At 42.0% G+C, this 22,172-nt stretch overlaps 1 protein-coding gene across 2 annotated transcripts in view; it reads left to right on the top strand.

Moving 5' to 3' along the window:
* The window catches only part of CWC25 (CWC25 spliceosome associated protein homolog), a 33,958-nt gene extending 11,853 nt beyond the window's left edge, over positions 1 to 22,105 (top strand). Inside the window, exons 4-10 of one of the 2 annotated variants that reach the window (XM_082373516.1) lie at positions 1,805 to 1,874; positions 2,573 to 2,700; positions 3,369 to 3,432; positions 4,055 to 4,266; positions 4,651 to 4,749; positions 19,981 to 20,142; positions 20,626 to 22,105. In XM_082373516.1, coding sequence (XP_082229642.1) covers positions 1,805 to 1,874; positions 2,573 to 2,700; positions 3,369 to 3,432; positions 4,055 to 4,266; positions 4,651 to 4,749; positions 19,981 to 20,142; positions 20,626 to 20,740 — 850 coding nt within the window. In that variant the 3' untranslated portion in view covers positions 20,741 to 22,105. Of the gene's footprint in view, positions 1 to 1,804; positions 1,875 to 2,572; positions 2,701 to 3,368; positions 3,433 to 4,054; positions 4,267 to 4,650; positions 4,750 to 19,329; positions 19,439 to 19,980; positions 20,143 to 20,625 lie in introns of those variants that run through there. The other variant, XM_082373517.1, reaches the window with a different exon arrangement.
* The last annotated feature ends 67 nt before the right edge of the window (positions 22,106 to 22,172 follow it).

The raw sequence follows: 22,172 nt of genomic DNA, 5'->3' as shown, positions 1-22,172 counted from the left end.
ATATAGTTCAGTAGTAAGGGTATCCAAATTGTTGTGCAACCAGTCTCCAGAAGTTTTTCATCTTGCATAACTGAAAATCTGTATCTGTTAAGCAACAACTCTTCATTTCCTTTTCCCCCCAGCCCCTGGCAACCACTATTGTACTTTTCATTTCTATGAGTTGGACTATTCTGAACCTCATAAAAGTTGAAATCATTCAATATTTGTTTTTTTGTGACTGGCTTATTTTACTTAGCATAATGTCTTCAAGGTTCATCCATGTTGTAGCATGTATCAAAATTTCCTTCCTTTTTAAGGCTGAATAATATTCCATTGCATGTGTATACCACATTTTTTAATCCATTCATCTGTCATGCACACGGGTTATTTCCACCTTTTGGTTATTGTGAATAATGCTGCTATGAACATTGGTGTACAAATATTGTGCATATTATTTTATAAACTCCTTTTTATCACCTAATCATATATATGGGACATTTTTCTATGTTGCTGACTATGCTTCTGTCACATCATTTTTAATATCTATATTGTATGGATATACCATAATTTATTTATTTATTTTTAAACATTTTTTTGACACCTTCCCTTTCTTTTTTTTGTTTTGTTTTTTTAAATTTTTATTTATTTATTTTTGGTTGCATTGGGTCTTAGTTGCGACACGCAGGATCTTTCATTGTGGCGTGCGGGCTCTCTAGCTGTGGTGCGTGGGCTCAGTTGCCCCAGCATGTGGGATCTTAGTTCCCTGACCAGTGATTGAACCTGCATCCCCTGCATTGGAAGGCGGATTCTTAACCACTGGCCCACCAGGGAAGTCTCTACCATAATTTTTTTTTTTTTTTTTTTACGTCTACCATAATTTATTAATATTCTCCTATTGGATCCCTAACTTGTTTCCAAGTTTTCATTGTTACAATATGAACACCTTTTTAGTGACCTTCCTAGATTTTTTTTAAAAATAAATTTATTTATTTATTTATTTATTTTTGGCTGTGTTGGGTCTTCGTTTCTGTGCGAGGGCTTTCTCCAGTTGTGGCAAGTGGGGGCCACTCTTCATCGCGGTGCGCGGGCCTCTCACTATCGCGGCCTCTCTTGTTGCGGAGCACAGGCTCCAGACGCGCAGGCTCAGTAGTTGTGGCTCACGGGCCTAGTTGCTCCGCGGCATGTGGGATCTTCCCAGACCAGGGCTCGAACCCGTGTCCCCTGCATGGGCAGGTGGATTCTCAACCACTGCACCACCGGGGAAGCCCCCGACCTTCCTAGATTATATCCTTTCAGTAACAAATTCTTGAGGAAGCATTTGTAAGATTAAAGAGTTTGTGAGTATATACAGGCTGTGATAAATGTTGCCGAATTGTCCTCCAGGAAGGTTGACCAGTTTACCCTCCTATGAACACTATGTAAGAGTAAGACTTCTTGAAAGAGGAATCCATTCTGTTTATTTCCCAGGGGTTATCATGCTAAACAGTGGAGGTAGTATTGAAATGTTGCATACGTTTGATACACAAGATGACATACATTTACTTGACCAGTTGGGAAGCCCTGAGCATGAAGCTTAACAAGCAACAGACCAAACTCACTTTCTTGCACAACAGGGAACCAGTGTGAACTTTCCCCACAATATTCAATCCCTTATGCAGATTTGGGAAAGATTTCTGGCTTCCACACAATCATGCAGATTGCACCATGGGGCCTGTCTGCCTGCATTGAGAAAAAAGATTCCTGTATAGAATTATGGAGAGTAGAATGAATGATTTAATCCCCTTTTCTGAAAGAAAGAATCATGATTTTTATAACTTCTCTTTAGGAAGAAAGAAGAAGAGAAAAAAAGAGAGGTATTGAATAATCCTGTGAAAATGAAGAAAATCAAAGAATTGGTAAGTAGTACATCAAATAAGCATCAAGAGCTACTTAACATGAAAACTCCTCTCCATTTACTCTTACGAGAGGGAAAGCAGAATGGCTTTAAACATTTTTGTCTTTTAGAGACCTTCTCCTGGTGATTTTGTGCAATCTTAACATATAAAGCTTAATTATGCTTGATTTTCTCTTTTATGTCCTTTGGTTGGAAAAACAGCATGTTATATCATTCTTCCAGAAAAAGAGGGGTATTGGGATATGCCTGTGGAAAGCATGATCATGCAGTGTGTTAAGGAGATCAGGTGGTATCAAGCCTTTAGGGCCCATTCATCACTCATGTAACATATTATGTGATTGTTTCTTGGATTAGTTGGTAAGGAAAATTTAAAGATTGATCTTGTGGTCCCTGATTACTGTCAGCGGAGTTGCAGTCTTTTGACAAATGGGAATTCCTAGGCAGTGGTTCTGGGGACTGTTTCAAAACACAGATTCCCAGCCCCACCCACCAGTGAGTCCGTTCAGTAGTCTAGGGGCATTTGTGCACAACCAGGGTCCAGACCCTCCACTCTTGTCGACAGGGGACGTCTGATCGTGTCCTGGACCCCTGTAGACCCTGAGGCCTGGAGGCAGGTAGTTTACACATGACCCCATCCCCTCAGAGGGACTGACAGGGGTCCCAGTAATCTTGCGTGGTTATGTTCTGGGCATTTTCTAGTTGCAAATGAGTCTGGAAAAAAAGGAGAAGAAGAAGAAGAAGGAGAAGAAAAAGAAGCACAAGAAACATAAGCACAGAAGCTCAGGCAGTGATCGTTGCAGCAGCGAGGATGAGCACGGCCGGGAGAGGTGAGCGTGTGGAGCGGCCTCCTGCACCGTTGATTCACTCACTCATTCATTCCACAGATACGAACTGAATACCTGCTCCAGGCCAGGAGCCACCAGGTCCTGGGGGTTCAGTGGAGAACACTTGCACACCGGCCCTCTGTCCCCAGAGCTGGCCAGCTAGCACTTGAGTTCCCGGAGGAGTTGGCGAAACCCCCAGGGGAGCTGGCTGTAGCTGTGTCAGTCTTAGGTCAGACGTCCTGGATATGACTTTCATCTCAGCTCTTGATTCCTGCAAGACTTAAGTGGGTTTTATGGAAGCTTTTTTTTTTTTTTTTTTTTTTTTCCAAATACATTAATGGGCCCATCTGGACCTGTTCTGTGTGTCTTCTTTGCGGGAGCCGCCAGCGCTGTCTCTGCTGACTCACTCGTAGTCCTTAGAATAGCAGCACGAGGTGAGAGGAGAATGTGCTCGGGTGCTGGGGCTGAAAAGCAAGGCCCACGGTTTTTCGCAGGAAAAACATGACTGTGCTGATGCATCTTCCAGCAAAGATAGAGAAACACACTCCCATGTGAGAGCCGGCAGGTGGGAAAGGTCACGTTTGAAACAGGAAGCACGTCTCAGCACAAGAGCTGTAAACTGGACCTTTAGGCATTTTCTTTTTCAATGAGTATGTGTTTTAATCTCTTAGATCTCAAAAGAAGATGGCAAATTCTTCCCCTGTTTTGTCCAAAGTCCCTGGATATGGCTTACAGGTAAGGATATGGGCTTCTCAAAGGCAGTGACCGTGGGACTGGAACGTGCCAACCTGGCTGCCTTTTTGGACGCAGAGCATATTTAGCAGCCAATCAGACATGCGGAAAGAAGGGAGTTTGGGCAGCACAGACTGGAGAACAGGCCCATTCCTTATCCCTGAGCCTCTGACTATGGCTGAGGGCCCTCTGAGCAGAGAGGCTAAACTACCAGTGGGCGTTGAGGCATTCCGTCCATCCCTCTGCATATAACTTACATGACATGCGTACATTTTAAGGGTTGATGACTTTTTGATAAATGTACATCCCTCTGGATTCCTTTTTTCCCCTCAGTATGTTTAACCTGAGGTCCTCTCCTCCATATTCTGCCTCCTGCTCCTCCTTAGGCTGTAGCAAAGAGCCAAGCCAATTTAGGTGGTTGGGTGATACATCCTTTTAGGGCATTCTGAGGATAACTTTCCTAAGTTTATACAGCTCTCAGTGATAACTATGTGATGGGATTGGTATACCCAGTTGGCTCCTTACAGAACCTCAGTGCTTATTCATTTTCTTGTTTCACTGCATCTTCTCCTGAGCTGCTAGATTTTCCTATGAATAGCTTTTCTTCCTTTCCTTGATGATATAGGTCAGGAACTCTGACCATAGCCAGGGACTGCAGGGTCCTCTGACAGCTGAGCAAAAGCGAGTGCGTGGGTTGAAGAATTACTCCAGGTCCAGAAGCTCCTCTCCCTCACCTCCGAGACATGCCAGCAAGAAGAGCACCAGAGAAGCAGGGTCTCGGGACAGGAGGTCTCGATCCCCGGGCAGAAGGTCACGGTCCCCAAGGCCAAGCAAACCGTAAGTATGGGAATTCAGTGGGAAATAACCTGTGAATGTGGGGGCCTGGTTACAGCTGGTATTTGCTTTTAGCGATGTCTGTTCATCAACTCTTCCAAATGTCTTTGCTTTGTTATTATCTTTACTTTTTTTTTTTTTTTTTTTAATGTAAAGCTCAGACCCCTAGAACTACATATTTATATATGTGGAGTCTCTAGAGTGAGATTAATACCAAATCTTATGTATCCTTATGCCTTTGTTTTTCTTCCACTTCTTCCCTCTATTTTCTTCAATTTGGATTATAGTTCTAAAACTGTTAGCTTTTCTTCCATCATTTGAGGGACATGATAAAAGCCACTGTATTGAAAAAGCTCTTCTCCTCTCTGCCCTCTGTATCTGTTACAGGCACAACTCTAAGGTAAATAGGAGAGACAGAGGCCGAAGTAAGAGCCTATCACCTAAAAAAGACATCTACCAAAGGCGGCATGCTCATGGGTACACCAGGTGAGTCAAGAGCCCAGTAGGTTAACTTCAGACTTTCAGGCCTGAGTCTTGGAATGGCTCAGACCAGGGCAAGTGGATAATCTATATCACCGTTTTTGCCCACCCCTCTTTTATTCATCTTGGTCAACTTTTAACCATCTGCCCTGCCCCCCACCCCACGCGAGTCACATTGAAAGGACAAAGTAAATAGTTTTGAACTATTGAACTAATGACCAATTCACTAAGTGACTGTCTCTCAACACCTGTAAACATGTTACTCTCACAGAGATTTCTACAGGAAGCTTTTCTTAAGAGTGTGCTCCTTTCCTGAGGCATCAGCTGAAAGGGAAGCAGGAAGGTGGTCTCCTTGAGGGCAGACACCCTAAGATAAACTCTGTGTTTGAGTTGGGTGTGGTGTGGGTTAGACAGAATATGGGTGTGCAGTCATGGGACCTGAGGGGAGTTGGCTGTGCCCATGAAAGGCTGTCCCTAGGGGTCTCGATTGCTCTTAGAAGTTTAGATGAGGGAATTCCCTCGCAGTCCAGTGGTTAGGACTCGGCGCTTTCACTGCCGTGGGCTCCAGTTCAATCCCTGGTCAAGGAACGAAGATCCCATAAAAAAAAAAAAAAGAAAGTTTAGTTGACTTGGGCAACTTTTGTGTACTTCCTTTAACTGCCTCCCCCAATTGGCTGCACATTAGAATCGCCTGGAAAGCTTAAAGAAAAACCAAAATCCCAATCAATCCCTTGCTGCACCCCAGCCCTATTACATCATAATCTCTGGGGATGGGCCCAGACATCAGTATTTTTTTTTTTTGGCTGTGTTGGGTCTTCGTTTCTGTGCGAGGGCTTTTCTCTAGTTGTGGCAAGCGGGGACCACTCTTCATCGCGGTGCGCGGGCCTCTCACTATCGCGGCCTCTCTTGTTGCGGAGCACAGGCTCCAGACGCGCAGGCTCAGTAGTTGTGGCTCACGGGCCCAGTTGCTCCGCGGCATGTGGGATCTTGCCAGACCAGGGCTCGAACCCGTGTCCCCTGCACTGGCAGGCAGATTCTCAACCACTGCGCCACCAGGGAAACCCTAGACATCAGTATTTTTAAAGCATCCCAGTAGTTCCAGTGCACAACCAGCACTGAGAACCACAGAGTTCATAACAACCTCTTTTATTCACTATGCTGTTAGAAGAGAGGCAAACCCTAAAGTCCCTTTTAACTTTTAATTGCCTGATTCCCTAAGTTTAAGGTTTCATTTTCACTGGCAACTTTCCAAAATACCTAGGTACATATTTCCCTGCCTTCCCAGAGAGGGAGGGTATATTATGCATAATTTAATCTTTTATTGGTGACACTGGGTCAGTTCTTCAGCTGTGCTGTCATTCATGCTGTTCTTAGGGATGGATGCTCATGAGTGTGTATTTTTTTTTAATGTATTTTAAGGCTCTTGGTCAGCACAAGGTCTGCTTTTTCAGATCCCGCTTTGTTTTTCTGTCTCTTTTGCCATCTGCCATCACTTAAATTTGTCTCACTTTGTCAGCCTTTCTTATCACCCTTAGAATCTTTGTTGAATTTTGTGATTTAAAATGAGTTAGAATAAACAACAAGGTCCTACTGTATAGGACCAATAGACCAATACTTCAATAAAGTGTTTTTTTTTAATAAATTTATTATTTTTGGCTGTGTTGGGTCTTCGATGCTGCGTGCAGGCTTTCTCTAGTTGCAGCTAGCAGAGGCTACTCTTCGTTGTGGTGTGCGGACTTCTCATTGTGGTGGCTTCTCTTGTTGTGGAGCACGGGCTTTAGGCATGTGGGCTTCAGTAGTTGTGGCACTTGGGCTCAGTAGTTGTGGCGCATGGGCTTACTTGCTCCATGGCATGTGGGATCTTCCTGGACCAAGGCTTGAACCTGTGTCCCCTACATTGGCAGGCAGATTCCTAACCACTGTGCCACCAGGGAAGTCCCAGTAAAATTTTAAAAAATAAATAAATAAAGTGAATTAGAGCCCTCAAGACTTCTGTCTTCCAGGAATGGAAACAGAAACTTGAAAGCATGGATTCTGTGATATCTCTTTGTTTTGGTTTGGTGTTCCAGGTAGTTGAACACCAAAGATGTAACCAAGATGGTGCTGAATTAAGACAAAAGAAAAGTTATGGCTGTAAAACCTTTCTTAGCACTATTTACACTGTTTCTCAGATTGAGAGTCACTGGATATTTCCTCAAGGGCCTGAGAGTTCTATAAGAATTTAAAAATTTTTGAGTTCTCTTTTGTATGTATGTTTTGTTTTAATTAGTGATCTAAAACAACTTACTTGTCAGCTGAAGGATGAAGCTTCTCTTGAGCAGTGAGGTTCTCAATTTAAAGCGATTTTTATAGACTAAGACTTTTTTTTTTTCTCTTAAGTTTTCTTTGGGGGACTGGGGGATTCCACATTATTTTTCCATTGCTTTCAGTGCTTCCTAAATTTCTTACAGTCAACACAGCACTTTTAAAAAAAATTTATTCCAGTATAGTTGATTTGCAATGTTGTATTAATTTCTGCTGTACAGCAAAGTGATTCAGTTACACACACACACACACACACATATATATATATATATACACATTCTTCTTCATATTCTTTTTTTTTTTTTTTTTTCCAAAGGAAGAACCTCAATTAGCCATTTTTTTTTTTTAAAGTACATTTTTTTTTTAATTAATTAATTAATTTATATTTATTTTTGACTGCATTGGATCTTCACTTCTGTGCGAGGGCTTTCTCCAGCCGCGGCAAGCGGGGGCCACCCTTCATCGCGGTGCGCGGGCCTCCCACCACCGCGGCCTCTCCCGTTGCGGAGCACAGGCTCCAGATGCGCAGGCTCAGCAGTTGTGGCTCACGGGCCTAGTTGCTCCACGGCATGTGGGATCTTCCCAGACCAGGGCTCGAACCCATGTCCCCTGCACCGGCAGGCGGACTCTCAACCACTGCGCCACCAGGGAAGCCCCATATTCTTTTCCATTATGGTTTATCACAGGATATTGAATTCAGTTCCCTGTGCTATACAGTAGGACCTTGTTGTTCATGCATTCCATATGCGATAGATATCACAATACTTTTTTTCTTTTTTTAAATTTATTTATTTAATTAATTTATTTTTGGCTGCGTTGAGTCTTCCATGCTGTGCGTGGGCCTTCTCCAGTTGCAGCGAGAGGGGGCCACTCTTCACTGTGGTGTGCAGGCTTCTCATTGTGGTGACCTCTCTTGTTGCAGAGCACGGGCTCTAGGCGCGCGGGCTTCAGTAGTTGTGGCATGCAGGCTCAGTAGTTGTGGCTCGCAGGCTCTAGAGCACAGGCTCACTAGTTGTGGTACACGGGCTTAGCTGCTCCGCGGCATGCGGGATCTTCCTGGACCAGGGCTCAAACCCACGTCCCCTGCATTGGCAGGCGGATTCTCAACCACTGCGCCACCAGGGAAGCCCCACAACACTTTTATAATTAAAAAAATGTGTATGCTCAAAACAAACTAACAAAAACCACTACTATAAGGTCACACCCCAGAAGTGGCTAAAATTCCTTCTGTTGGGCTTGTAAATTGCCCAGAACAAAGGTGGCAATAGGAAATAGAAAATGGAGTTACTATTCTTGCATTAATTACTATTATTAAGGCACAATTTCTTTAATTGTTTTGATCAAATAATAGACAACCTTTTTTTAAAGTATAGTTTATTTATAATATATCAGTTTCAGGTGTACAACATAGTGATTCAATATTTTTATAGATTATATTCCATTTAAAGTTATTATAAAATATTGGCTATATTCCCTGTGCTGTATAATATATCCTTGTATCATATTTATTTTATACATAGTAGTTTGTACCTCTTAGTCCCCTACTCTTAATCTTGCTCCTCCTCCATCCCCCTCCCCACTGGTAACCACTAGTTTGTTCTCTACATCTGTGTGTCTGTTTCTATTTTGTTACAGTCATTCATTTGTTTCATTTTTTAGATTCCACATGTAAGTAATAACATACAATCTTTCTCTGTCTGACTTCTTTTACTAAGCATAATATCCTCCAAGTCCATCCATGTTGTTGCAAATGGCAAAATTTTCATTCTTTTTTATGGCTGAGTAATATTCCATTATATACCACATCTTCTTTATCCAGTCTTCTGTTGATGGACACTTAGGTTGCTTCATATCTTGGCTGTTATAAATAATGATGCTATGAACATTGGGGTGCATGTATCTTTTCAAATTAGTGTTTTTATTTTCTCTGGATGTATACTCAAGAGTGGAATTGCTGGGAATTCCCTGGCAGTCCAGTGGTTAGGACTCTGTGCTTCCACTGCAGGGGGCACGGGTTCGATCCCTGGTCAGGGAACAAAGATCTCGCATGGTGTGGCCAAAAAAAAAGAGTGGAATTGCTGGATCATGTGGTAGTTCTATGTTTACTTTTTTGAAGAACCTCCATACTGCTTTCCATAGTGGCTGCACTAATTTACATTCCCACCAGCAGGGTAAGTAGGGTTCCCTTTTCTCCACATCCTCACTGACCTTTGTTATTTGTGGTCTTTTTGACACCAGCCATTCTTCAGCTGTGAGGTGATATCTCATTGTGGTTTTGGTTTGCATTTCCCTGATGATTAGCAATGTTGAGCATCTTTTCATATACATGTTGACTATAAGAAGACTAGCCAATATGCGCAAGGAGATATAGAAGACTATATCTTCTTTGGAAAAATGTCTATTCAGGTCTCCTGCTCATTTTTTAATAGGGTTGTTTGTTCTGATATTGAGTTTTTTGAGCTGCTTATGTAATTTGGATATTAACTCTTTGTCAGTCATATCATTTGCAAATATATTTTTCCCATTCAGTAGGTTTTTTTTTTTTTAAATCAGTTGTAGTTCTTTTTTTTTAAAGTTAATTAATTAATTAATTAATTTTTGGCTGCATTGGGTCTTTGTAGCTGCGCATGGGCTTTCTCTAGTTGCGGCGATGGGGGGCTACTCTCCATTGCGGTGTGCGGGCTTCTCACTGCAGTGGCTTCTCTTGCTGCGGAGCATGGGCTGTAAGTGTGTGGGCTCAGTAGTTGTGGCTCATGGGCTCTAGAGCGCAGGCTCAGTAGTTGTGGCTCACGGGCTTAGATGCTCTGCGGCATGTGGGATCTTCCTGGACCAGGGCTCGAACCCATGTCCCCTGCATTGGCAGGTGGATTCTTAACCACTTCGCTATCAGGGAAGTCCCAGTTTTTTGTTTTGTTGATAGTTTCCTTTGCTGTGCAAAAGCTTTCAAGTTTAATCAGGTCCCATTTGTTTATTTTGGCTTTTGTTTCCTTTGTCCGAGGAGACAGATCTAAAAAAATAATTGTTGTGACTTATGTCAAAGAATGTTCTGCCTATGTTTCTTTTTTTTAATATTATTTTTAAAAATATCTTTATTGGATTATAATTGCTTTACGATGTTGTGTTAGTTTCTGTTGTACAACAAAGTGTGAATCAGCTATAAGTATACATATATCCCCATATCCCCTCCCTCTTCAGCCTCCCTCCCATCCTCCCTATCTCACCCCTCTAGGTCACCACAAAGCATCGAACTGATCTCCCTGTGCTATGGTGCAGCTTCCCACTAGCCATCCATTTTACATTTGGTAGTGTATGTATGTCAGTGCTACTCTCTCACTTTGTCCCAGTTTCCACTTCCCCCTCTGTGTCCTCAAGTCTGTTCTCTACATCTGCGTCTTTACTCCTGCCCTGCCACTAGGTTCATCAGTACCGGTTTTTTAGATTCCATATATGTGCGTTAGCATACAGTATTTGTTTTTCTCTTTCTGACTTACTTCACTCTGTATGGTAGACTCTAGGTCCATCCACCTCATTACAAATAACTCAATTTCGTTCCTTTTTATGGCTGAGTAATATTCCATTGTATATAAATGCCACAGCTTCTTTGTCCGTTCATCTGTCAATGGATGTTTAGGTTGCTTCCATGTCCTGGCAATTGTAAATACTGCTGCAATGAACATTGTGGTACGTGTATCTTTTTGAATTATGGTTTTCTCAGGGTATTTGCCCAGGAGTGGGATTGCTGGGTCATATGGTAGTTCTATTTTTAGTTTTTTAAGAAACCTCCATACTGCTCTCCAGAGTGGCTGTATCCATTTATATTCCCACCAACAGTGCAGGAGGGTTCCCTTTTCTCCACCCCCCCTCCAGCATTTATTGTTTGTAGATTTTTTGATGATGGCCATTCTGACTGGTGTGAGGTGATACCTCATTGTGGTTTTGATTTGCATTTCTCTAATGATTAGTGATGTTGAGCATCCTTTCATGTGTTTGTTGGCAATCTGTATATCTTCTCTAGAGAAATGTCTATTTAGGTCTTCTGCCCATTTTTGGATTGGGTTGTTCTTTTGCTATTGAGCTGCATGAGCTGCTTGTAAATTTTGGAGATTTATCCTTTGTCATTTGCAAATATTTTCTCCCGTTCTGAGGGCTGTCTTTTTGTCTTGTTTATGGTTTCCTTTGCTGTGCAAAAGCTGTTAAGTTTCATTAGATCCCACTTGTTTATTTTTGATTTTATTTCCCTTAGTGTAGGAGATGGGTCAGAGAAGATCTTGCTGTGATTTATGTCAAAGAGAGTTCTGCCTGTGTTTTCCTCTAAGAGTTTTATAGTGTCTGGCCTTACATTTAGGTCTTTAATCCATTTTGAGTTTATTTTTGTGTATGGTTTTAGGAAGTGTTCTAATTTCATTCTTTTACATGTAGCTGTCCAGTTTTCCCAGGTGCACTTATTGAAGAAGCTGTCTTTCCTCCATTGTATATTCTTGCCTCCTTTGTCAAAGATAAGGTGACCATATGTGTGTGGGTTTATCTCTGGGCTTTCTATCCTGTTCCATTGATCTATATTTCTGTTTTTGTGCCAGTACCATACTGTCTTGATTACTGTAGCTTTGTAGTATAGTCTGAAGTCTGGGAGCCTGATTCCTCCAGTGCCGTTTTTCTTTCTCAAGATTGCTTTGGCTATTAGGGTCTTTTGTGTTTCCATACAAATTGTGAAATTTTTTGTTCTAGTTCTGTGAAAAATGCCATTGGTAATGTGATAGGGATTGCACTGAATCTGTAGATTGCTTTGGGTAGTACAGTTATTTTCACATTGTTGATTCTTCCAATCCAAGAACATGGTATATCTTTCCATCTGTTTGTATCGTCTTTGATTTCTTTCATCAGTGTCTTATAGTTTTCTGCATACAGGTCTTTTGCCTCCTTAGGTAGGTTTATTCCTAGGTATTTTATTCTTTTTGTTGCAGTGGTAAATGGGAGTGTTTCCTTGATTTCTCTTTCTGATTTTTTGTTGCTAGTGTATAGGAATGCAAGAGATTGCTGTGCATTAATTTTGTATCCTGCTACTTTACCAGATTCATTGATTAGCTCTAGTAGTTTTCTGGTGGCATCTTTAGGATTTTCTGTCTATAGTATCATGTCATCTGCAAACAGTGACATTTTTACTTCTTCTTTTTCAATTTGGATTCCTTTTATTTCTTTTTCTTCTCTGATTGTTGTGGCTAAAACTTCCAAAACTATGTTGAATAATAGTGGTGTGAGTGGGCACCCTTGTTTTGCTCCTGATCTTAGAGGAAATGCTTTCAGTTTTTCACCATTGAGAATGATGTTGGCTGTGGGTTTGTCAAATATGGCTTTTATTTTGTTGAGGTAGGTTCCCTCTATGCCCACTTTCTGGAGAGTTTTTATCATAAATGGGTGTTGAATTTTGTCAAAAGCTTTCTCTGCATCTACTGAGATGATCATATGGTTTTTATCCTTCAGTTTGTTAATATGGTATGTCACATTGATTGATTTGCATATATTGAAGAATCCTTGCATTCCTGGGATAAACCCCACTTGATCATGGGGTACGATCCTTTTAATGTGCTATTGGATTCTGTTTGCTAATATTTTGTTGAGGATTTTTGCATCTATGTTCATCAGTGATGTTGGCCTGTAATCTTCTTTTTTTGTGACATCTTTGGTTTTGGTATCAGGGTGATGGTGGCCTCATAGAATGAGTTGAGGAGTGTTCCTCCCTCTGCTATATTCTGGAAGAGTTTGAGAAGGATAGGTGTTAGCTTTTCTGTAAATGTTTGCTAGAATTCGCCTGTGAAGCCATCTGGTCCTGGGCTTTTGTTTGTTGGAAGGTTTTTGTTTTGTTTTTTTAATAAATTGATTTATTTATTTGTTTTTTGTTTGTCACTGTGTTGGGTCTTCATTGCGGTGCATGGGCTTCTTATTGTCGTGGCTTCTCTTGTTGCGGAGCACGAGCTCTAGGCATGCGGCCTTCAGTAGTTGTGGCTTGCGGGCTCTAGAGTGCAGGCTCAGTAGTTGTGGCGCATGGGCTTAGTTGCTCTGCGGCATGTGGGATCTTCCCAGACCAGGGATTGAACCCATGTCCCCTGCATTGGCAGGCAGATTCTTGTCCACTGCGCCACCAGGGAAGCCCCTGTTGGAAGGTTTTTAATCACAGTCTCAATTTCAGTGCTTGTGATTGGTCTGTTCATGTTTTCTGTTTCTTCCTGGTTCAGTCTTGGAAGGTTGTGCTTTTCTAAGAATTTGTCCATTTCTTCCAGGTTGTCCATTTTATTGGCATATAGTTGCTTGTAGTAATCTCTCATGATCCTTTGTATTTCTGCGGAGTCAGTTGTTATTTCTCCTTTTTCATTTCTAATTCTGTTGATCTGAGTCTTCTCCCTTTTTTTCCTGATGAGTCTGGCTAATGGTTTATCAATTTTGTTTATCTTCTCAAAGAACCAGCTTTTAGTTTTATTGATCTTTGCTATTGTTTCCCTCATTTCATTTTCATTTATTTCTGATCTGATCTTTATGATTTTTTTCCTTCTGCTAACTTTGGAGGTTTTTTGTTCTTCTTTCTCTAATTGCTTTAGGTGTAAGGTTAGGTTGTTTATTTGAGATGTTTCTTGTTTCTTGAGGTAGGATTGTATTGCTATAAACTTCCCGCTTAGAGCTGCTTTTGCTGCAGCCCATAGGTTTTGGGTTGTTTTGTTTTCATTGTCATTTGTTTGTAGGTATTTTTTGATTTCCTCTTTGATTTCTTCAGTGATCTCCTGGTTGCTTAGTAGCATATTGTTTAACCTCCATGTGTTTGTATTTTTTACAGTTTTTTTTCCTGTAATTGATATCTAGTCTCATAGCATTGTGGTCGGAAAAGATGCTTGATACGATTTCAGTTTTCTTAAATTTACCGAGGCTTGATTTGTGACCCAAGATGTGATCTGTCCTGGAGAATGTTATCTGTGCCCTTGAGAAGAAAGTGTATTCTTTTGTTTTTGGATGGAATGTCCTATAAATATCAATTAAGTCCATCTGGTCTAATGTGTCATTTAAAGCTTGTGTTTCCTTATTTATTTTCTGTTTGGATTATCTGTCCTTTGGTGTAAGTGGGGTGTTAAAGTCACCTACTTTTATTGTGTTGCTGTTGAGTTCCCCTTTTATGGCTGTTAGCACTTGCCTTATTTATTGATGTGCTCCTATGTTGGGCCCATAGATATTTACAATTGTTATGTCTTCTTTTTGGAGTGATCCCTTGATGATTATATAGTGTCCTTCCTTGTCTCTTGTAATAGTCTTTATTTTAAAGTCTGTTTTGTCTTATATGAGTATTGCTACTCCAGCTTTCTTTTGATTTACATTTGCATGCAATATCTTTCTCCATCCCCTCACTTTCAGTCTGTATGTGTCCCTAGGTCTGAAGTGGGTCTCTTGTAGACAGCATGTATATGGGTCTTGGTTTTGTATCCATTCAGCCAGTCTATGTCTTTTGGTTGGAGCATTTAATCCATTTACATTTAAGGTAGTTATCAATATGTATGTTCCTATTACCATTTTCTTAATTGTTTGGGTATGTTATTGTAGGTCTTTTCCTTCTCTTGTGTTTCCTGCCTAGAGAAGTTCCTTTAGCATTTGTTATAAAGCTGGTTTGGTGGTGCTGAATTCTCTCAACTTTTGTTTCTCTGTAAAGCTTTTGATTTCTCCATCAAATCTAAATGAGATCCTTGCTGGGTAGAGTAATCTTGGTTGTAGGTTTTTCCCTTTCGTCACTTTAAATATATCTTGCCACTCCCTTCTGGCCTGTAGAGTTTCTGCTGAAAGATCAGCTGTTAACCTTAGGGGGATTCCCTTGTATGTTATTTGTTGCTTTTCCCTTGCTGCTTTTAATATTTTTTCTTTGTGTTTTTAGTTTTTGTTAGTCTGATTAATATGTGTCTTGGCATGTTTCTCCTTGGCTTTATCCTGTGTGGGACTCTGTGCTTCCTGGACTTGATTGACTATTTCCTTTCCCATGTTGGGGAAGTTTTTAACCATAATCTCTTAAAATATTTTCTCAGACCTTTTCTTTTTTTCTTCTTTTTCTGGGATGCCTATAATTCGAATGTTGGTGCACTTAATGTTGTCCCAGAGGTCTCTGAGACTGGCTTCCATTCTTTTCATTCTTTTTTCTTTTTTCTGCTGTGCGGCAGTTATTTCCACCATTCTATCTTCCAGCTCACTTATCCGTTCTTCTGCCTCAGTTATTCTGCTATTGATTCCTTCTAGAGTATTTTTAATTTTAGTTATTGTGTTGTTCATGACTGTTTGTTTGCTCTTTAGTTCTTCTAGTTCCTTGTTAAACGTTTCTTATATTTTCTCTATGCTATTTCCAAGATTTTGGATCATCTTTACTATCATTACTCTGAATTCTTTTTCAGGTAGTTTGCCTATTTCCTCTTCATTTATTTGGTCTTGTGGGTTTTTATCTTGCTCCTTTGTCTGTAAGATATTTCTCTGTCTTCTCATTTTGTCCAATTTACAGTATTTGAGGTCTCCTTTCCCTAGGCTGCAGGGTCGTAGTTCCTCTTGCTTCTGTTCTCTGCCCCCGGTGGTGGGGTTGGTCCAGTGTCTTGTGTAGGCCTCCTGATGGGAGGGCCTGGTGCCTGCGTTCTGGTGGGTGGAGCTGAGTCTTTTCCCTCTCCTGAGCAGGGCCGTGTCAGGTGGTGTGTTTTGGGGTGTCTGTGAGCTTAGTATGACTTTAGGTAGTCTCTGTGCTAATGGGTGGGTTTTTGTTCCTGTCTTGTTTGTTGTTTGGTGTGAGGCATCCAGCACTGGGAGCAGCTGGCAGTTGGGTGGAGCCATGTCTTGGATTCATATAGAGGCCTCCGTGAGAGCTCTCGGCGATTAATCTTCCCTGGGGCCAGGAATTCTCTATTCGTCCAGCATCCTGGACTTGGTGCGCCCACTCCAGAATCCCAGGCCCGACTTGTGGTTGAGGGACCAAGACCCTGCAAGTCGCTCGTCCCAGCAATAAAGGGGATTAAAAAAAAAGACTAACAAAACCCCAGACAAATGGTAAACAGTAAAATCAAACAAACAGAAGCAAGGAAACACGCACACACACAAAAGAAATGAGAAGAGAACCAAATAAACCAAATAGCAAGGGAACAACCAGACAAACAAAAGAACCCAAGAACAAAATCAATTAAGAAGAAAGCTGACAAAAACCCCGAACCAAAAAACAAAACCAAAGCAGAGTACCAACTGAAGAATAAAGCAAAGAAACGAAACAAACCAACAAAAAATGATATAAAAAAAAGAAGAGAGAGAGAGGGGAAAGAAGACAGAACAACAGAAAAGCAACGTAGAAACAGAAATATAAAAAAATAAAATAGAAAATATATTAAAGAAAAAGACAAAACCCTGGAGAAATGGTAAAAACAAAATCAAACAAACAAGAGGAGAAACAAGGAAACACATACTCATGTAAAAGAAACAAAAACAGAGCCAAATAAAACAAAAAGCAAGAGAACCAAATAGAAGAACTCAAAAATGAAATCAAACAATTAGGATTAAAACTAACAAAAACACATAATCTAAAAACAAAACCAAAGCAGTGTGCCAACTGAAGAGTAAAGCAAGGAAACAGAACAAACCGATAAAAATGATTAAAAAAATAATAATAATGAAAGAAAATAAAAAGGGAAAAAACACAGGACAACAGAAAAACAAAGTAGAAATGAAAAGATAATAAAAAGAAAAATAAAGAAAATGAGGGGGCTTCCCTGGTGGTGCAGTGGTTGAGAATCTGCCTGCCAATGCAGGGGACACGGGTTCGAGCCCTGGTCTGGGAAGATCCCACATGCCGCGGAGCAACTGGGCCTGTGAGCCACAATTACTGAGCCTGCGTGTCTGGAGCCTGTGCTCCGCAACAAGAGAGGCCGCGATGGTGAGAGGCCCGCGCACCGCGATGAAGAGTGGCCCCCGCTTGCCACAACTAGAGAAAGCCCTCGCACAGAAACGAAGACCCAACACAGCCATAAGTAGATAAATTAAAAGAGAAAAAAAGAAAATGAGGAAGAAAAAAATAAGGGAAAAGAACACAGAACAACAGAAGAGCAAAGTAAAAATAGAATTGTATAAAAAAATAAACAATAAACAATAAAAATATGTAATAAAACATGGAGATCCCAAAAGACTGAAAAAAAAAAAACTAAAGCAACAACAAACAAAAAAAGAAAAACCAAAAAAAAAGCTAGAACCAACAACAGAATGAATCAAAACATAATAAAATTAATAGTAATAATTATGTTTCCCTGGGGTCTCTGCTGTAAGTGTCCTTGCACATGCCATGAGCCACAGCCCACCTCCGCCTCCCCAAGAGGCTCCTCTGCCTCTGGGCTGGTCTCTGGACCTGCTGTGGGCCCTGAGAGCACCACTCAGACTCTGATCTGGCCCAGTTCCTGTGTGTGCTTGCCCCCAAAGTCCACAGCTGCCAGAGCTAGACCGTTTTCATTTGTGGGAAACACTCATTGTCTACTCAGATATTCCATAGACGCAGGGTCTACCTAGCTGATCCTGGGGATTTAATCTGCAGCTTGTATAGCTGATGGAAAGATTTTCAATCTTCTTCCTTAGTTACCCTGTCCCTGGGGTTCAGCTTTGGTTTTATCCCCACCTCTGTGGTCCATCCACAGGAGTCTGGTCCTGAGGCTGCCTTGGAGCTCTTGGGTCTGCCCCTGTGAGAATGGGGTGCAGAGGTGGTCTGACTGCTTGGATCGCGGGAGCCCGGGCCGTGCCAAATGCGCAGGGAAGCCGGCAGCCATGGGCGCAAGAGATATGGCCCTAGTGAGGGCCTTTTCTGGAGCCCGGCATAAGACACGTGAGGGCCAGCCCTGGCCAGGGTTTTTCTGGCGCCCGGCATAAGGCACGTGAGGGCCAGCCCTGGCCGGGGTTTTTCTGGCATCCGGCAGCAGACGTGTGAGGGCCAGCCCTGAGCGGGCTTCTTTTATTGTCGTTGGCAGGCGCCGGCGTGTGGGGAGAGAGAGGTTACAGTAGTGGCTCCTCCCCATGCATGTGACTCAGCAGTAGCGCCTGCTTCCCTCAGTTCATCTTCCCACATCCAACAGCAGTTCTCACTCTGGGCCCGTTCTCCAATCCCCACGCACCAGCTCCCAGCCCCCTTGCACACCTGTGAACACACATCCCAGTCCGGGGCACACAGGCCCATGGTACGGACCATCTGTGTATTTCTCACTCTGTCCCGTCAGCCACAGATCGGCTGCTTCACCCTCTTCCAACAGCCTCAAATGCTTCCCTTCTGTCCCAATCGATTTCCCCGTCGGAGAGGGGGTTTCTCCGAATTCAGGACTCTCTCCTCTGCTTCAGCTCCCCCGCCCCAGGGTGTAGGTCCCATCCGCTTCCTTTCCTCCTCCTTCTCCCTTCATTTTTTTCCATCCTACCCAGTTATGCAGGGATCTTTATAGTCCTTTCCGGTGTCCAAGGTCTTCTGCTAGTTTTCAGCCAGTGTTCTGTGAGAATTGTTGTATCTATAGATGTATTCCTCATGCATCCATGGAGAGAGATGAACTCCACGTCCACTTACTCCTCCGCCATCTTGAATCTCTCTGCCATATTTCTTCTAGGAGTTTTATGGTTTCCGGTCTTACATTTAGGTCTTTAATCCATTTTGAGTTTATTTTTGTATGTGATGTGAGAAAATGTTCTAATTTCATTCTTTTACATGTAGCTGTCTGGTGTCATTCTCCTGTGTGGTTCAATTTCTCAGAAACTACTGGAGGGTCTACCCTCTGGAGGGTCTCCTGTAGATGTTTGGGAGAGTAGTCACTGGCTTCCCCAAGTCAGGCATGAGGACCCCAGAATGTCTTAACTGCTCCTTATACAGACCTTAAATTAGTCCCTTTGTTTTCAACCCTGTGCACCGCCCTCCAAAGTGCTTGGTGCCTGCAGTCCCTGAACCTTTCCTGGGTTTTGCAGTGTGAATATCTTGCTTCTGATCAGTATCAGGCACTTAGGATTCAGTTTCCTCTAATCTGTTAAAGTGGTTACTACTCCTTCATCCACTTCCATCTTCTGACAGTTTGTTCACATCTCTTATCTAGTGTTATTTCCTCTTCCATCTTCTTGTGCTTTTATGTATTTTAGTTAGTGGGGTTTTTGAAGGGGAGGCTTTTCATTTCGCTATAGATAACTAAATGTCAAATTTTAGTATCTTAATTTTCTCAAAATTGAGAAAAAATTGAGTCCCACTCCCTTATGGGACTCCGATAATTATTTTTCCTTTTAAAGGGGGATCTGTACATCACACCAATTTGAGAAGCAATGGATTTGGATGTCTGACATTGGTAAATAGTGATCGAGCTGGTTCATCACCTCCTCTTCTTGCTCTTCATTTGCAGTGAGTGCCAGGAAAGACCTACCTATTACTGTCTGAGGCTAAGGTGAATTCTTCAGGCATCTTGCTTCTAGCTTAGTCCTAAAGTGGTATACTCACGCACTACGTCCATGAATTTCTAAGCACCTCTAGTGGGTAGGTGGTAGATGTTAACCGTTACATGGATGAACTTAGTCCCCTGTTTTATAAGTTGTTGAGCAAACAACTGGAATATAATTGCCATAGCCTGAGGCTCCTGATTAGTTCTCAATTTATTTTTTGTATTTATTGTTTCAGAATAATTACTCCAGAGATTATTGAGTGAGAGTATGGAATCCTTCACTAAAATCTTTGAAATTTGAGTGCAAGCACCTGAACAAGATGTTAGGAAGGAAGGAAACTCATGCTGAGTGTGGCACTGGGCTGGGCATTTCCGAGGGAAGAGAGCCATGGGCTGGAGAACCTGGGGTCCTACCTGGTTTCTCTTCTCCCTGTGGTGTTTCTCTTTTTTTTGTTGTTGTTGCTGGGAGAGAGGTAGACCTTAGGGTGATTTTTGTGTTCAACAGAAAGCTCTCATCAGAGGAGCTCGAGCGAAAACGGCAAGAGATGATGGAAAACGCCAAGTGGCGGGAGGAAGAGAGGCTGAACATCCTCAAGAAGCACGCTAAGGACGACGAACGGGAGCAGAGGCTGGAGAAGCTAGACTCCCGGGATGGGAAGTTTATCCAGTGAGTGCATCATTTTCCTGCCTATCAGCTTTCATGGCGATGGTCCCAAGGAGGCAGTTGGGCAACTGGTTCATTCACTGTGTTCCCAGTGTTTCTGTGTCTCTGCGGAGCTCAGCCCCCAGACACCATTGTTACTACTCCCAGCTTCTGGCCAGACAGTGGGATGTTTTTCATTTGAGGGGAGGAGAGGTGAATTGGTATTTTCACTGAATCTCCTTGGCCTTCTCCTAAGAATTCATGGCTCAGGAAGCCTTTTTCAAATGAAGCTTGGACTTATTTTCCAAAACAGATACATTTTCCTTATATATTTATAAAAAATTGAGTTCCAGATGGAGTCACTCGAAAGTTATCTACATGGGCTTAAGAGAGCTTGTGCTTCTACAGCTGCTTTATGGCTAGCAACCTGTTTCTTCTTATTCTGCCAGAGAGTTGGCCAGTTGACAAATGCTTGTTACTTAACTTTCACCTGTCTTCTCTTCCCAGCCGCATGAAGCTAGAGAGTGCATCTACCTCCTCTCTGGAAGATCGGGTGAAGCGGAATATTTACTCTCTACAGAGAACCTCAGTAGCTCTGGAGAAGAACTTTATGAAGAGATGAAAGCCATCCCCTCTCTTGCTGGTTTTCCTGAAATTTCCAGGGAGGCTGCTGATCCCTTAAAAATTCTCTTTATAAGAGTTCAAATGGCTTCTTCCACAGATGTCAAACCACCACTGTTCAAAGTGACTCTCCTCCATGGATTCCCAAAACAGCCCACTTCTTTTGAGAACCAGTGTGACTTGCTCTATGGGACCCTCAGTAACTTGCTGGGTGCAGAGCAGGTCTTAACAGTTTTTAAATGGGTGGGCACTGGAACATCTAGGTGTGAGCACTCATCTTGCTCTGGAAGGAGGCTCCCTTATGCCTCTTCCCTCCACCTGTGTGAACAAACCTATTCTATCACCTCAGAATAGACTGGACCTTTCAGAAACCTCTCTCCCCAGAGTCACCCAGATAGTTTGTGCTTACCAGGGTAAACGAACATTTACTTGATTTAGTAGATAATGTGACAGATGATGTCAGATTAGGGCAGAGCCAAGGGAGTGACAAAGAATCTGGAAGGGAAAACAATGCAAAAAAACCCCCTAAATGAACTGTTGAACTATTTGGACTATCTTTCAAACTGTAAAGTATATTGTGTATATGTACAAATGTATAATTTTTACATGCTTTTAAAAAAAGTAGTTAGCTTTGTTAGAATATCTTGTTTGGTAAGTGACTTTACTATGTAATAGAACCACATTGTATCTTGTTATCCAGTAACACAGTAAGGCAGGTCAGCTTTTCTTTCCTCTTGGAATCTGGCTAGTTGTGGAGGGGCCTGGGTTTATTGATAGGATCTAGGGTATCTATCCATTTACACTGCTTACAGTCTCTGATGTGGGCAGTGCAGTGTTGAAGTCAAATGATTTTAGTAGTCAGGACCAAACTACCAGTATGCTCCCTGGCTCTTAAAAGAAAATATAATGGAAGCTGTTTATTTCATGGCTTCCCTTTTATCATGTAGTAATCTTATTACAATTCTAGATTTTCAGGAGTTGTTTGCTATTATTTTTTAGTCAGGTATTAAACAAAACAAAACAAAAAACCCAGACTCCTGGGATCCATCTCCTTGTCTTTACCCCTTTCCCTTCTCTTTTACCAGAAGCCCTCATTGGACCCAGGAAGTCCTAGGCACTCTTGACCCACACATTAGCTGGGCCAGTTCCTTGTTCTGCTAATTCCTAACTCTGCTTAAAATGAATTTGGATTTATACTTTTGAGCACTTATGATGCCAGACACTGTTATGCTTAAAACCCAGTCTTTCCCCAGAGAGAAAGTAACGCACACTTGTTATGCATTTAATCACCTTATCCTGCTTCCCTATACTAGGGTTAATTATGTCTTTTATTAATTGGTAATAAAGGCTACATTTATTTTTGTAACTGTGCAAAAAGCCACCTGTGCTGAGTACCGAATTCCCATACAGAATAATATTGATCCGCGATTTCT

Source organism: Balaenoptera borealis (genome assembly GCF_965194805.1).
Source record: "Balaenoptera borealis genome assembly, chromosome: 20".
Lineage (NCBI taxonomy): Eukaryota > Metazoa > Chordata > Mammalia > Artiodactyla > Balaenopteridae > Balaenoptera > Balaenoptera borealis.
This window is presented reverse-complemented; position numbering and strand designations above follow the sequence as displayed.